Genomic DNA, 16,931 nt, shown 5'->3' on the forward strand with positions numbered 1-16,931 from the left:
TTAACTGCTAAAGTCAGCAGATTTTTACTGTAATGTAAAATGCAGAAAATCTGCATTATGCGATATGCGGTAATTTTAAGCCAATCAGAAGACTCGGAATGAATAAATCAATCAGAGAATGGGGATTTAGGCGGAAATTTCCGCATTCTCTGATTGGTTTATTCATTCTGAGTCTTCTGATTGACGTAAATTACCGCATATCGCATAATGCAGATTTTTCTGCATTTTACATTACAGTAAAAATCCGCCAACTTTAGCGGTTAATAGCAAAGGCGCCCATAAGTCCTAGAAACACCAAATTTGCAGGGTGTATTAAACAGAATCTAGTGAACAAAATGAAAAAAAAAGTTTTCAAAAAGAAATTATAGTTTTTGAGAAAATTGATGTTAAAGTCGGCGGAAATCCATATCGGAATGTGGAAATTGGTAGCGGAAAGCGGAATCGATAGCAGTAGCGGTAATTGCCAATGGCAGAATGCGGATTTTCTGCGGAATCGGAAATCGGCATTTCTGACCATCCCTACTTGCAATGTCTGTGCAAATTCTGATTTTCTTGGTATGTTGACCTAATCGTCTTGAAAGGGGAGGTGTTTTTAGGCACTGTATATTGCTGGGAGATTTCAGTTGCTCTTGCTTAGCTATTTTCAGCCTCATGCATCACTCCATACTGGGACAAAGAGTTAAAAGTAAAGAAAAGAAACTCCCAATATATACTCCCCCAAAATTAAATTTCGGAACTACTGTCTGGTACAGCACACTCCAATAATGAAAAGAGGTCCCTCCATGCTGGTAATTGTTGTGATTGCATTGTGCCCAGAGTTAGAGAATGGTAGTAGCATCACAAAGTAGCTTAACATATATTCATATTTTAAAGGGGTTATCTGCTGAAGACTCTCAGGCCTCCATCATGTCCAAAGAAGATGAAGTAAGAGATGATTCCAGTCATTTTCCAGTCAATAGCAAGAAGGGAGAAGTATGTGAATCAGACAGAGGTTGCATTCCAAGTGGTAACAATGCCCATCAGCTGGAGGAATGTCCAGGTGGACATTGTACAAAGACAGAGTTGAACACACAGGTATTATAGTATCTATCCATCTATCTATCTATCTATCTATCTATCTATCTATCTATCTATCTATCTATCTATCTATCTATCGTTCTGTCTGTCTATTCTGATCACCTAGCCAGGCCATGTACAGTTTTTTTATTTACAGTTAGGTTTGGATGTTAAATGTTCCAAATGTTGATCTTAAAAAGATTAACATTTTATTGCTATGTTTCCTCTGTGACAATGTCTATGGATGCCAGCCTTGTTCCCTGATGTCTACTATGTGAACACAGACGCTATCAGCTGGAAGGAAAGCTTGCAGATCCTTAGCTGTTTTTCTAGGATTTATTTTTGAAAACATCTGCATGACAATTCACTGATCTTTCTAGAACATCCATTTTAGGGCTGAGAAGCAGTGCAGAATTTCTTCAGCAAAGGTTTATGATGAATGATGATGATCAACTTGTTTCTTTGAATTCCAATTGCAAATATGGAATGTTGCAAGTTAGTTCTTCTTGTGTGTATTTCTGCATACCGTCCCATCAATCACCTGCCAATCTCATTTTTAATGAATACCTGATCCAAGACAAAGCAGACTAAGGTACGCCCAGAGGTATGTACATGCTGGATCAACATACCTCTGTGCGTTGTCCGTTCTTCTCATTGTTCCCACAAGGCTCCGTAGTCACTCCTTGAAATATCTGACTTTTGGCCAATGACAAGTTTTCACACCAGAAGAGGCAGACTTGTGGCATGTTCCATGATCCTACCTCCCTCCCCTTCCCTCCTCTTACGCGGAGTGAATGGGGTAGCACAGAGAGGGGAATGGAAGGGATGCAGGATGGAACATCGCCGCAAGTTTGCCTCTTCCTGTGTCAAAATTTAGTTTTGGCCAAAAGTGATGTTTTTTAAGGAATGATAATGGGAACCAGGAGGAAAAAGGAAAAGAGCAGACAATGCATAGAGCTAGGTGGATCCAGCATGAACATTCATCTGGGCTTACCTTAGGTAGCTTTGCCTCAGGTCAGGTGTGCTTTAAAAAAATTAATGCTCTCCATGGTAAATTTATTTCATGTATTTATTATGCTTTTTGGTCCCTTTTATCCCCCTATACATTCCTAGTAGTTTGGGTCACCCTGAGCTGCTTGGCTACTCTGTTTATTATATAACATATACATATATTTATTTTCGGAAGCCCCCTTTACCACAGTCTGATGGAGATAAAGCTATGGTTTGCCTCTCTGGATGTGAAATGATGAAAGAGACAACATTAGTAGTATCTGAATGTAGGAGGAATGAGAAGGAAGATGAAATAGCTGTACAGAAAGCAATGACTACATATGGAGGCCAGGAGATTATCAATCCAGACTCCAACCTATTTGTCACTTCAAACACTGACTGTAAAGACAACACCAATAACATTGTTACTGAGCTACAGCCGGGTAAGGAGGATAAGCTGATGTGTGGTGTAAAAATGGAAGAAAACAATAATAACTTGGAGAGTTTAGCTGCCTGTGGATTTGTAGAGAGTAGTGCAACACTGCATAAGGTATGTGAATCATATGGAGATCAGAGATGTGATGCAACAAATGACATAAGACATCCACTATCACAAGCAGAAGATGGGATGGATGATTGTGCAATGATGGCAGCTACAGACAGAGACTGTGGAGTTAAGATAATACACAGTTCATCAAGAGAGTACAAAGAAACTGAAGAGAACAAACCTGATAAAGGGAAATATATTCATCAAGGACAGTCAGGAAACCAAGAGGAGGGTGTTTGGAAAGCAAAAGAAGGAATTATAACTAATCAAGACAAAAGCAATAAAAATGATGGTGGTAATCAAGAAGAACACAATGATCTGGTGAATATTGTCTTTATTTTATAATCATAGCTAGCCATGGATGGCAGTTAGTGGAATGTTTTTATACTCAGGCAGAACTTCTGACTGCTGAAAAGCATGTCATGCCTCAGTTTGGGTGTTTATAACAAGTTTTTTAGTGCATGTGAGAAACTTAAAAAAAATGTTGGGGCTTCTAGTCAGTTTGTGACAATCAAAAGGTGAGAATGGAGTGACATTCTGTAATCCTCAGAAAATGCTAAAGAAACGCTAAAAAAAACAACACTACCAGCTATTGCTTGCCATTCCCTGAGCATAAAGCTTCACATCAATGGCAAGATGTCACTTTGTGAATTCCCAAAGTGACATCATGATTTGTATGTGTGCATGCCCTTTACTAAATTAATCCACGCCATGCACTGATGAGGATCTAACAATCCGAAACAGTCTGTATGCATGTTGGATTATTCTGGCTCTGTACAAATTAACAAGCTGACACATCATTGCATTCCAGCGGTTCTGGAGGTGTGTTTAGCTTCTAAGGGCAACAATGGTTAATTTGCATATATTCAGCAGTGATGCCTGGGAAACATCTCAAGCTCACTCCAACCTGGATTATCGCAAATTCTTTCTGTATTAAGAAAGCAAACTTTTGTTTTTTTTAAAACTTCATAATTGTATTACCGTATAGGCATATCATTTAATATGCATTATATCAACTGTACTTGTTTGGTTTTCCTTTGTAGGGTCCTTGTCCAAGCTCTCCAGATGCTCTAGTAAGACAGTTTCTCCTAGCAACTGATGATCTTATTGGGAGCTTGACTTCACTTAAGGACAGTATGGAAAAGAATGCAAAAACCAACAGCATGGTGATCACTGACAGTATTAGCACATCAACTACAGAACTGGGAAATCGGCAAGCAAGTGTGAGGATATTTCAAAGTAGTCCACAAGTATTTATTTACATTTTTTATTTATTTATTTGGTTAATACTAAATAACAGTTTGGGGTTTGTTTGTTTGTTTGTTTTTTTACAAATATTTAGCACAAGATAATACTATTTTTAATTTTTTTTTATAAAAATCAAAAGTTCTGGCTTCAAGCTCTCACTTGTCAGGTAGATGCTCTGCCCCCGTAGGCCCCCTATGTTGACTTCGTGCCTGCAAACCACATGGCAGATGTATTTGGAAAAGTATTATGTATGTTTTTGAGATGAAGTGTTGTCTACTATGTGCTATGCTCTGTTTGTCTCTTATGTTTCTATACATATGCCCTGTATTCATGTGCCAAGCCCAATTCCGGGCACGACCCAGTCGTGCTTGGCGAAATAAATGCGATTCTGATTCTGAAACACACGGGCTGCTTCTCTCCCATTTACCTCTATAACTTCTTACCAGATAAAAAAATGGGCATTGGTAGTATCAAGTGTGATAATAGGGTTATTGGGTGGGGGGGAGTGGGCAGTTTGTGACATCTGGTCAACTAATTGTGGCAGACAAACATGTGCTATGAGCATGCCCAGGGAGAGATTCAACTCTGGGCACCCTCTGATGGACTTCTGTATGAGATCCATGTTTGGTTCCTCATATGTGACAGCAGCTAGTGCCTAATGTGCAGCCATACTGTCAGATGGGAGGGCACTGATACACCACAGTGTCACTTTAACAATCACTATATTATTTAAAGGAATACTGTAGGGGGGGGGCGGGGGAAAATGAGTTGAACTTACCCGGGGCTTCTTATGGTCCCCCGCAGACATCCTGTGCCCGCGCAGCCACTCACCGATGCTCCAGCCCCACCTCCGGTTCACTTCTGGAATTTCAGATTTTAAAGACTGAAAACCACTGGGCCTGCGTTGACGTGTCCTCGCTCCTGCTGATGTCACCAGAAGCGTACTGCGCAGGCCCAGTATGGTCTGTGCCTGCGCAGTATGCTCCTGGTGACATCAGCGGGAGTGAGGACACGGCAACACAGGCACAGTGGTTTTTTATACTTTAAAGTCTGAAATTCCAGAAGTGAACCGGAGGCGGGGCCGAAGCATCGGTGAGTGGCTGCGCGGGCACAGGATGTCTGCGGGGGACCATAAGAAGCCCCGGGTAAGTTCAACTCATTTTCCCCCGCCCCCCCCTACAGTATTCCTTTAACCTTCTGCCGACCGCGTCACGCCAATGGGCGTGGCCACGGCGGCAGCCCCAGGACCGCCTAACGCCAATTGGCGTAAAGTCATGGGGCTCTGTTTTGCAGGAGATCGCGCGCAGGCTGCGCGTGCATCTCCTGCTTGGGGGCGGAGTTCCGCCCCGCCTTCAGTCTCCGAGCGGCTATTGCCCCTCGGGAGACTGTTAGACGGCGTGATCACCGTCTATTTACTCTGTGCAGCGCTGCGATCAGCAGCAGCGCTGCACTGGGGACAGCCGTGTGACACTGCTGTCCCCCTGGGGGACAAGAGAGCGATCAGCTCTCATAGGCAGAAGCCTATGACAGCCGATTGCCATAATTGGCTGCCTGTGGGGAGGGAGGGAGAGAAGAAATTTAAAGACACAGGTTTTTTTTTAAAAAAAACCAAACAATAATATTTATTATAAAAATAATAAACATGGGGGAGCGATCAGACCCCACCAACAGAGAGCTCTGTTGGTGGGGAGAAAAGGAGGGGGCAATCACTTGTGTGCTGTGTTGTGCGGCCCTGCAGCTTGGCCTTAAAGCTGCAGTGGCCAATTTTGCTAAAAATGGCCTGGTCACTAGGGGGGTTTAGCACTGCAGTCCTCAAGTGGTTAACTACCTGTATCAAACCTAGTAGTAGACCACTACAAAATCATCTGCATCTTGCATCTGCATAAGCTAGTTTGTTACTATAAATAATAAATTACTAATAATTATTTCCACAGACTTTTATAGAAAACACATCTGGGGACAGCTGTTCTCAATCAACTGCAACTCTAAGCTCTGAAAAAAACAAGGAACTGACAGCTGAAAAGCGAATTACTGATGCCTGTGACTCAGAAAAGCCTGAAGAAGTGGCTGTAGATCAGGATAAAAGTAAAGCCATTGAGGAGAGCAAGGAGGGTCTATGTACCATGAAGTCTGAAAGAGAAAAGAAAGAAATCATTCAAAAGGAGGACCATCAGCAGTGTATCTTTGGGAGTGATGACAATAACGCAATGCCAGCCGATATCAAAGACAAACGTCCAACTGAAACAAGTAGTCACTCTACATTACAAGAAAGCTGTGGAAACAGTATAAGCAACATTCATCAGACAACTATTGAAAATGTGAGAAAGTGAGATGGTTATGAGTAGCAGAAAGGGATTACGATGAAATGGGGTCCTAGGCAAAATAGCAGTTTTTGTCCATCATTCATGGATACCTGGCTTTTTCAGTAAGCTTTGGTGGGGGCTAGCATCAACCAGGCCCCTAGACTCTCTACAGGCCCTAGGCAATTGCCTAAGGTTGCCTTGTGGATGATGCAGCTCTAATGAGTAGTAGTAGTAGCAGCAGCAGTAGTAGTCTGTATCATTATTCTGCTGTAGTTACCCTTAAATCACTGAGGTGATAAGAGGTGTTATATAACTAGTTTGTGATTAATTAACAGGCGGCATCGTCTAGGATTAAAGTAGCAAGCAAGATACAGAGCAGCAAACCCCAATGGACAAAGGAGATATACAGATCTTAAACCTTCACAGCTCAGTAAAAAATATTAAAATGGTGTTGTTCCAAAGCAAAATAAATGCTAATTCTGTCACAAAGAAGGAAAAAAAGGAAGAAAGCACAGGTGGCCATGGTAGTACTCTGCCAAAATGGAAGGACACCTGTTCTTCACAATCCCAAAATAAAGAACAGTATTTTACAATTCAGCTGCTAGTCCTGTTGTTCACAGTTTATATGGCTGTCACTCCAACCTCCCAATGCCTAAAGAATCATACTTTTCTAACAATCTCACAAATAGTATATTTAAGTTCTTAAAGTGAACTTTAAGAACTAAAAATATACTCAGAAGAACTGAAAAGGCTTGGTGTTTCTTTAACGGTTTTACAGCATCAGAACTTTGTTTTTCTTACCAAAGCATCATTTTTAGCTGCATTTTTAGCTAAGCTCCACCCATCAAAAAAAACCTGCCCGAGCTTTTTTCCCCTGATGCTGTGCAAAGCATGATGGGATTTCCTATGTTGTTATTCACGTTGCCTAGCAACTGGGAGGGGTGATCAGCACACAGGACAGTTGGAACTGTGTCTTATGCTTCCTGTCACCTCCTTTCAACCAAAAAGATGACTGCCCACATGAAATCACAAACATTTCTTTTAAAACAGGGTGGGTAACAGATTATATTACCTATCTATTTTAATTAACATAACTAATGTAACTTAATGACAGTATGTTTGTTTAGGCTGAAGTTCCTCCTTAACCTCCCTGGCGGTAAGCCCGAGCTGAGCTCGGTATTTCCTGATCAAAGGTCGCCGGAGGCGATCGAAGCAGGCGGGGGGATGCCGCTGTACAGCGGCTATGATGTAGCGAGCCCTAGGCTCGCTACATGATATAAAAAAAAAAAAAATTTAAAATAGTTTTGCGCTGCAGTTAATGTTACACTAAGGTGCGCACACATGCACAAATACTGTCACCCGCAGGTAGATCCCTTGATCAAAAGTTCAAAGCCCAGTTCTGTACTGATGTGTCACTAGCCTGTAGGCTAGCAATGCATTCAGTTGCTATGAAGGGGTAACACGAAATGCACAACCAAGCGGTACAGAGCAGGTGAGGTAAGGAGGGAGAAAGCGGGCTTGCCTGGCACTCCGAGAAAATGACCCAGCAGCCTGGATCTCTCGCCAATGTATTGGAGGAGATCGGGACCGCTATATACTGTACATGCTAGCTTCTCGGAAGAGGTTGCCCTCTGCCAAGAACCATCTAGCATGTGCACAAGGTTTAAGCATGAGACCATGAAAGCAGTAGAAAAATCCACATGACCTTAAATGAAATTGTTAACATCCATGACATAATTCTGTACATGGCTACATACAATTGAAAGCACTTTGCCAAATACCCGTGTGCCTATTATTATGCAGGTGCCACTTACCACTTTCACCCATTGTGCCAATCCACTCTTCTGTTTATTGACCACCTGCCACTGATAGACAGATACTGCACAAACTGGGAATGGCTCCTGATTTCAAACAAGTGGGCTCTCCACACCTGGGGTCTAATAAAGGCAACCATATACTAAGATCCTTGTAGCAGCAAGCTTAAATAGTGTTTGTTACATTCAAATTATAAATCAACTAACCTTACAAATGGAGAGAAGTGCACAGCCTACATAGACGTTCATGCTGCTACAAGAATCTATATATATGGATGCCTGTATTAGCACCCAGGTGTAAAGGGCTGATACTTTTGAATCCAGATGTGATATCCAAACTGAGAAATATTTGACCTTTAGTTTGGTGAGAGTGGTGGTGTGGTGTACTTGCATGGAACTGACGAGCACCGGCGTTTGGCAAACTGTGTATTTTCACAGTATAATCATATGTTACCATTTTTATTTTAGATGATCTGGGTATAGCAGATGAGACTAGTGCTAACATATATCCTGAGTGCTTATAGGTCATCTGTAGGATGCACAGCAAAGGGCAGGTGGTTTGGCAGAAGGGGAGTAGAATGTTGTGGCACTAATGTGAATCGTGAACAACATGATCTAAATATACCCTCTGAAAGCAGAGTGAAAAAATGTATCATAGTTATTTTTGTGTCAAATGTGGCTTCCGCAGCCTTGTGGTTGTCAAAGTGGCTTTGGACTGTACAAGTGATTTTTTTTACATCAGCTATTTAGACTAGTCTATTTTACTTCTGATTAAATCATTGTCTTACAATACACGAACTGATGAAGTCCTATCATTTAGCGCTTTTGATGCATAAATTCGGTTACATACTGATTCATTTAACACAACTAGAAAATGGGTGCGCATTTCTTTGATATGCTATGCATGAAGTACATTCATGTTCATTCCCGTTTCTAATCAGCACCAGGAGTCTGAAGAACAGAGTAACTGTGCTCCCTCTACTCCAGGAGGGTCTGTGCAACCTGTTAGCCTGTCTTTCCATGACAAAGAGAGTTTAGCATCTCAAGAAATAGTTCCTGATGGTCAAGAAAGGAGCATAAATGTAAAGAACCAATGGAGAGCAATATGTGAAAAACAGATTTTGAAGGTGAGCATCTTTATTGGTCTAAAATAAAGTATATCTAACAAATATATATTTTCTTTCTTAAATATGAACTGCCATGAAAAAGAAACGCCTTTAAGGTTCAAAATTGAATTTCCCACCACAACTTACATAAAGTTGCCACCGAGAAGCCCCAATAGTCTGAGTGCATAGGGAGCCTCAGTAGAAAATGTAAGAAAATGTAAATGCTGCTGAGCTTCCAGTCAGTTGCAGCACATATGTGGCGACTACAGTAGGTGATCGGCAGCTCTGCAGTCCACATGGAAGAACACATGACTGATGTGGATTTGTGGGGTTTGACAGTATGATTGACATGGATATATATATATATATATATATATATATATATATATATATATACATATATATATATATATATATATATATATATATATATATATATATATATATATATATATATATACATATATATATATATAATTTTTTTTTTTATTTATTATTTTTTCTTACCAAACAAATACACAGTTTATAAGATAACATATATTTTTATTTTGTAATTTGCATTCATAATTTCATATTAATCTGTTTTTATTTTTGTGTCATATTTTAAGTCTCATATTTCAGACAGAGTAAAGATTCAAGTTGAGAAGTCAAAAAGTGATTTTGGCTCCTACAAGGAGATGCAGGATTCAACATTACTAATCACCACTGCCAAAGCTGGGTCCCAACTGGGCAATGTTCCTCAACTGTATGTAGGAAATAGAGACATGGAGAAGGAAGGCAGCCCACTAAGCACAAAGCCAGGTGATGAGGACAGCAGTCCAGAGACAAATGCTGAAAACACAGTGACTGAAATGGATGGTATCTTCAGAGAACCTCAGGACTTAAACAATCCAGTAAATCATAAGTATATATGTATAGAAAAGTTATGGTATTTTCAGAAGATACTAAACGATGCCCCTATGTGTACTGAAATGTGGTCTTTCTTTTGTAGGATTCTCTAAAAGATCTCACAGTATCCTTAATGGAAGCCACCAGCAATCTTATTGGAAGATTGTCTTCATTAAAGGGACAACTTGGCAGTTCTCAGGCTAATCTACACAGCAATGACAATGAAAATACACAGAATGTGTTGGATCCCACACAGCAGAGACATGTGCCTAGAACCTCAGAGGAGGTAAGGGAAATAATAATCAGAATTATTGTTCAACTGTATCCTAACTCCTAGCTTTCAACCTAACTTTTAACACTTATCTTAAACCACAATTTGTTGGCCCAACCTCCAAATTCTAGGCCTCAACTTAACTCCTAGATCAATGATTTAAGCTAGATATACAATGAATGCTCTGCCCCAGTGCATACTTTGCTGGGGACATTCTGCATCTTTGTAATGGCAATGGATCCACTGTGTGCAGAAAATGCATTCAGCAGTATGTTTTGTGCTGCAATAGATCTGGGCAGCAACTCATGCGCTGATACACCACATAAACCTAGCCTAAACTCCTAAATACTGATTTTTCTTTTGTACCATTTGCATAGGGTTAAAAACCTCTTATGGGTTTTATTGCAGACTTGTGTCCCCACAAGGGAGAATTTCCAATCCAACAGAACCTAACTTCCTGTAATGGCCTGGGAGAGTAAAAATTCCCATTAAGTTTTATATTTTTGCTGTCCTTCAATTTTGAAGCCACAAAGCTCCATAGAGATGTCAGGAACAGGAAGCAAGGGAAGATATCTGTAATGGAGACATAGGGCCTGATTCATCAAGCTGCGCTGCTAAAGCAGTACAGCGTAATGTGCAGTAGTGCGCACTATGCATGCCTTACATAGCAGCGCTCGCTGCTGTGTAGGAGCGTGCCTTCCCTTAGTTACGTGCATTGCTTCCTTAGCAACGCTCGTAACTTTCAATGCGGGCAGTCCTGTGAAGTATCTAAGTGTAAGTAAGGGAAGGCACGCTCCTACATAGCAGCGAGTGCTGCTATGTAAGGCTTGAATAGCGTGCACTACTGCACATTAAGCTGCGCTGCTTAGGCAGTGCAGCTTGATGAATCACGCCCATAGACAGCAATAACAACCAGCAAAGATGTCTTTCCCCTTTCCACGTGATTCAAAAATAAAATAAAAAAAAACCTCTGAAGTTGGGATTTAACTTACAACCTTAATTTTTTTTTAATACTGTGAGCAATGCATTCATTTGGTAAAAGTCCACAAATACTGAGAGTTTTGGACCTAGAGAAGAAGATGTTTTATTTGTATTTCCAAGTTTTAATATGCTGATCATGTTTTAAATGTTGCACATTTATTCACAACAAAGGATTGCAAGTGGGAATTATGGTTACCAAACATTTATGTAAATGGCATGCTCCATTTTTTCATGAACTGCAAAAAGACGAATTACGGTAATATTTTCAACAGTGTATTCAGTAATATTGTTTTTAATACTGATTTTATTATTATTATTGTTGTTGTTATTATTATTATTGAGTTTATATTACTATTTTCTCAGACAATAATGGCACAGATGGAGTTACATAAGCAGATCAGTAATGTGGGCCATGTTTGTGACAGTGAAAGGGAAGCATTTGTGATAACAAACATGCCAAATAGAGACCAAATCCCGCAGGAAGAAGAGCACACTGATATCCATAATGCAGTAATCCTCCAAGCTATGAATGAAGTACAAATGTCCAGGGAACCATTCTGGGATATGAATACTGACAGAGAATATAACAGAGTGATGCAAGGGCTTCCACAGGAAAACAGGGCACACAGCAAAGACCAGGAGCATGATGTGGGCCTCTCTGCCCCCAGTGGTTTCATTGAAAATGGGAAGATATGCCAAGGAGAAACACTTCTTATTCAGAAAGACACGCAGACAAGTGTACCTAGTTATTCACCCGATGGAAATCTCTATGCAAACAATGAGTATTCATCTCAAATACAAACCAGACATGAGGCTCTCCAAGAACAAACCGTCCCACCTATGGAGATGAGGGAAGCTGTTGTAGTTAATAGTCACAACGTTTCCTTATCACAGATATCAGGAGATTGTACAGATGGTGGACAATGCACAGAGATCAGAATAGAAGAACAATATACCTTGGAAGGAAAACGTACAGGAGAGTCTTCATTCCAAATGGTATGCTATTTATTTACTTATACATATGAAGTTTGTGTCAATTACGGCTTTAGTAGACTCCTGTAGACTTTTAGTATACTGACTGCACTAGATCTTTTAAGTCAGTAAAATATTTGATGTCTAAGGTATTATGGTTTATCTGGAATGTTAGATTTGGATACTATGAAATGTAGTACAGCAATGTGTTAAACAATTTGAAGAAACAAAGATAGGAGACAGTTTTACTGTACATTCCAGGACAGTACATGGTGGCTCAATTTGTATTTTATTGTTAAGTATTTTCTCCTATTGTATACATGGAGTCATAATTTTAGTGCAGTTCATGCAGAACAAATAATATTTTGCAAGGAGGTGATGGCATCACTGGACCAACCTAGCCTCCAGTAAATTAAATAGAAGGTTCTTAACCTCCTGAGCGATAATCCCGAGCTGAGCTCGGGGTATATCGCGCAGGAGGATTTCTCAGGCCCTGGTGGGCCGATTTGCATAATTTTTTTTTTGTTACACGCAGCTAGCACTTTGCTAGCTGCGTGTAACTTCCGATCGCCGCCGCTCGCCGCCGATCCACCGCCGCTCGCCGTGCCGTGCAGCCCCCCCCCCCTACCGACCCCTTGCGCAGCCTGGCCAATCAGTGCCAGGCAGCGCTGAGGGGTGGATCGGGACTCCCTCTGACGTCACGACGTCCATGACGTCGGTGACGTCATCCCGCCCCGTCGCCATGGCGACCGGGGAAGCCCAGCAGGAAATCCCGTTCTGAACGGGATTTCCTGCTTACTCTGATCGCCGAAGGCGATCGGAGTGGGTGGGGGGATGCCGCTGCGCTGCGGCTATCATGTAGCGAGCCCTGGGCTCGCTACATGATTTAAAAAATAAAAAATTTTAAAAAATAGTGCTGCGCCACCTCCTAATTGTATCGCCCAGAGGGTTAAATATAGTAACAAATCAGTAAAATGTATGTTTGTAAGCAATAAATCACCTTGCTTTTTACAACTACTGGTAATTCAGATATAATAGGAGAATAAATGTTAACTGAGCTCTGCAACTTAACCTCTTGAGGACCACAGTGCTAAACCTCCCTAAAGACCAGGCCATATTTAGTAAAATTAGCCACTGCAGCTTTGAGGCCGAGCTGCAGGGCTGCACAACACAGCACACAAGTGATTTTCCTCCCCCCCCCCCTTTTCTCCCCACCAACAGAGATCTCTGTTGGTCGGTCTAATCGCCCCCAGTTGTTTTTTTTTTTTTTTACAAATATTTATCTCTATTTAGTACAGCGCTGCCGTGGATCGCAGCGCTGTACTTATTAGAATGACAGCAGTTTCGCCGTCTGACAGTCTCACCTTCAGTCTCGGAGACTGAAGGTGAGGCAGAGCTCCGCCTCCCAAGCAGGAGATGCGCGCCCAGCCTGTGTGTGATCTCCTGCAGTAGCTGGCCCCAGGACTTGACACCAATTGGCGTTAAGCAGGTTCTGGGGCTGCCGCCGCAGTCACGCCCTAGGTAGTTAAAGTGTAAGTCCGCTATTGTTGATAAAAAGCAATACCCTCTTGAGGAGAGGGAGTGTACCCTGTAAACTGAGGTCCAAGTGTGACCACACCTCCCCAATAAGTTATATATACCACACATAGAGCTTATCTTACTTTCGTAGTACTTGCTAAATATAAGACAAGGTTATTGTGACTTGTGCTCCAAATGTGGACCTTTTTTAATATAACGTGGATCTGTCCTGAAGCTAACACTTACTGGACTCATATGATCCTTTTTTACATGACCACATGGGTTCTCCTGAGTCTGTTGACTCCAAATCATGTTTGTTGTTTTAGGCGTCTTTTCCACGGACAGTTGAACTGTGTGCTCAGCAAGCAGTTCCTAGGCAGCAGTGTGCAGTTATAAGACAGCAGCGAGCAGTTGCTAGGCAGCAGCAGACAGTTGTGAGCGTTTGAGAAGCATTTCACTGCCTATCAACTGCCCGTGGAAAAGAGGCCTTAGGAGGGTGTTTATGTTTACTAACACTTTATACTTTTCCTCATTATTATTGGGGTTTGGTTATTTTGCTAACATATCAGGTTTGTTTTATTTAACCCTACCATGCTTAGAGCTTGTCTGTGTGATTGTATGATACTCTGTGCTGTCCGGTGGTGTTATGATATCTATTATCAGTTGTAAATTTAGTCTGCATGTTTTATGCACAGTGCTGTTATAACCTGCTCATTTTATCTTTTCTCAATAAACCCGATATGTTAAGTGAAAAAAAGCAATCCTCTCAGTTCAAATCTATATATTACATTTTTCATGCATAATTTCAAATGTGCTAACTTGGTGTTATCTGCAGAGGTAGACACATTCACAGCTTAGCTCCTTTGCCAGCACAGTTAGTATTTAGTGTGTCCATTTCCTGGTTAGACCAGCTGATGAAGAAGATAGATAGATAGATAGATGGATAGATGGATAGATAGATAGATAGATAGATAGATAGATAGATAGATAGATAGATAGATAGATCAAGGGTCACAAGCGGACAGCCAGTGTCATGATGTAAAATCAGTTTCTGTGAGAGCCTACTGAAGAAACTGTGCAACACCCTACAATATAAAGGGAAATGTGTGCACAAGCTCCAATTTCTATTTATTTCAGTTGAGAGTTGCAGAGAGCAATGGTAACCCATCATTTTCTGCACATTATTCGCATTGCGGCCTGGGCACATATGCTTGCATCCCACTTAGGGAGCATGTTCATAGGCCTGCACCAAGCAAAGAGTGCAACATCTGCAACCCAGACAGCTGGTCACAGACAGTGTTTAAAACTTGTACAGCTGGTGATGACTTTTGAAAGACTGACATTTTTAATTAAATAAATAAAAAGCTATACAGTTCAGATATCACTAGTTTTTAATACTTGGTCTAATGACACCTGTGGGAATTCTCTTATAACTCTATATATTATTAACACTACCCTTACTCGTACCGAGGAAACAAACGAAAAACGTGAATGTGACTTTGAACAATCACAGTAATTAGTGAGGGGGTCAATGGGGATCGGCAATGTCAGTCCACTACAGGATCCATCATGATGATGGTGGCTCAAAAGTAACAATTGTCAGTCTTAATCTGCGTTTGCTGAACATCGTTTATATTGCGCAAATGGTAATTCGTTATTATAGATTAGTCGCCAAAATCTTCTGGTTGGTATGGGCCTTTAGACCCCAGTACGTTAGTCTGCAGTCTTGGTCACGTTCCGCACTTACTGATGCACGTTCCTTTGTGTGTTTTGATCATTTCAGGTATGTTCTGAACATAATATGAATGAAAGGTTTACCAATAATGTGGATCCAAAGGAGACTGAATTTGGAGATCCAGATGAATGTATTCAGGGTGTAAAATATGAAGAAGTACAAAACAGAAAGCTACAGGAAAGCACACAAATTAGAGACCTGTCCAATATACATACATTAAAGCAATATATAAAGAATGAAGTAACAATCAGGAAACAAGAAGATATAGGAGACAGAGAAGAAAACATCCGGAACCCACAGGAGGAAAGCAGAGAGAATTTGGGTGGGTTCCCTGAATATGGAACAACGATAAAGAGGGATGATGGTGGAAGTGTGGAGATGGACAATGTGAAGCTGGATTCAATGGAACTAGCAAGCACCACTGATGGCTTGCTGAAGAATAGAGAAGAACCAGATACAGATAAATATACTGCACAACATAACAGCCATGAACAGGCAATGCAGGCGAATTACTTGCCAGAAACCAATGTGCTGGAGAATGAAAGAAGGGAAAATATAAAGAGAGCTGAAGAGAACTATGGATGGGAGGAAGAAGAGAATAGTACAGGACAGCCAGAACACAACTCAGACGTGAAGAGAGAACAGAAGACCCATCCCTGTGTACCAACCAGTGAGCAGGTAATCCAAGATCTGGTTTAACAAAGCTAATCAATGATTTGTATAGTTTGAACCGCAAATGTTAATTCTTCCAGCTGACAGATACATAGGTGCTTCATTTCCCAAGGTATTCCGAGCGAGTGGAAATAATCGTTCTAATGCTGGGAATACACGGGTTACTTCTGACGCTCGATTCTGCGCCCGATCGTTTAGCCCGCTCGATTCTCTTATCTTCCGCTAGTTTTTCTTATCTTTTTTCAATTCACTTCAATGATGAATCGAGCGGCAAAACGATCGGGCGGGAGATCGGACATGTCGGAAATTATCTATTGAGCCAACTTAATGGCTCAGAATCGAGCCGTGTATTCCCAGCATAACAAGGATTACGTCTATGGAAATGAGTCCAGTGAATCTGGTGGTGGTGTGGATTAATTACCATTAATACAAGTCCCATGACTATTGTTCTTTTCATATGCATATTTAGAAATAAGCCTTATAGTCACTTGAAATTTGGGTGACATCTTTATCATCATTGATGCTACAATCTTATAACTGAGACCTGTATTTTGCTATATCCTAGGCTGAGGATGCAAGAATGAAGTTCCAGACTGAGGGGGCTGGAGCAATGCAGAGTGATGGTGTCTTGGATGATATTCCACATGTACCAGCAAATGGAGTCCTAGTGAGAAATGAAGTACGTACTATACAACAAACCATGGTGTAAACCTCCTAGAGATTGTATAAGGAAAACCTAAATAGGCCTTATATGCTTAGTTGTCAACATATAAGTACATTACTCAGAAATAACTGAAAGTCACTGTATGAACAGAAATACTGGGTAAATA

At 41.1% G+C, this 16,931-nt stretch overlaps 1 protein-coding gene across 1 annotated transcript in view; it reads left to right on the forward strand.

The window, feature by feature from the left end:
• LOC137562282 (uncharacterized) overlaps nucleotides 1–16,931 on the forward strand; it is a 51,684-nt gene that overhangs the window by 16,978 nt on the left and 17,775 nt on the right. Inside the window, exons 11-20 of the mRNA XM_068273617.1 lie at nucleotides 874–1,074; nucleotides 2,243–2,914; nucleotides 3,637–3,843; nucleotides 5,776–6,159; nucleotides 8,900–9,085; nucleotides 9,673–9,957; nucleotides 10,056–10,238; nucleotides 11,568–12,200; nucleotides 15,478–16,107; nucleotides 16,667–16,780. Coding sequence (XP_068129718.1) covers nucleotides 874–1,074; nucleotides 2,243–2,914; nucleotides 3,637–3,843; nucleotides 5,776–6,159; nucleotides 8,900–9,085; nucleotides 9,673–9,957; nucleotides 10,056–10,238; nucleotides 11,568–12,200; nucleotides 15,478–16,107; nucleotides 16,667–16,780 — 3,495 coding nt within the window. The remainder of the gene's footprint in view (nucleotides 1–873; nucleotides 1,075–2,242; nucleotides 2,915–3,636; nucleotides 3,844–5,775; nucleotides 6,160–8,899; nucleotides 9,086–9,672; nucleotides 9,958–10,055; nucleotides 10,239–11,567; nucleotides 12,201–15,477; nucleotides 16,108–16,666; nucleotides 16,781–16,931) is intronic.

The sequence above is a fragment of the Hyperolius riggenbachi genome, chromosome 3 (genome assembly GCF_040937935.1).
Source record: "Hyperolius riggenbachi isolate aHypRig1 chromosome 3, aHypRig1.pri, whole genome shotgun sequence".
In the NCBI taxonomy this organism is placed as follows: domain Eukaryota; kingdom Metazoa; phylum Chordata; class Amphibia; order Anura; family Hyperoliidae; genus Hyperolius; species Hyperolius riggenbachi.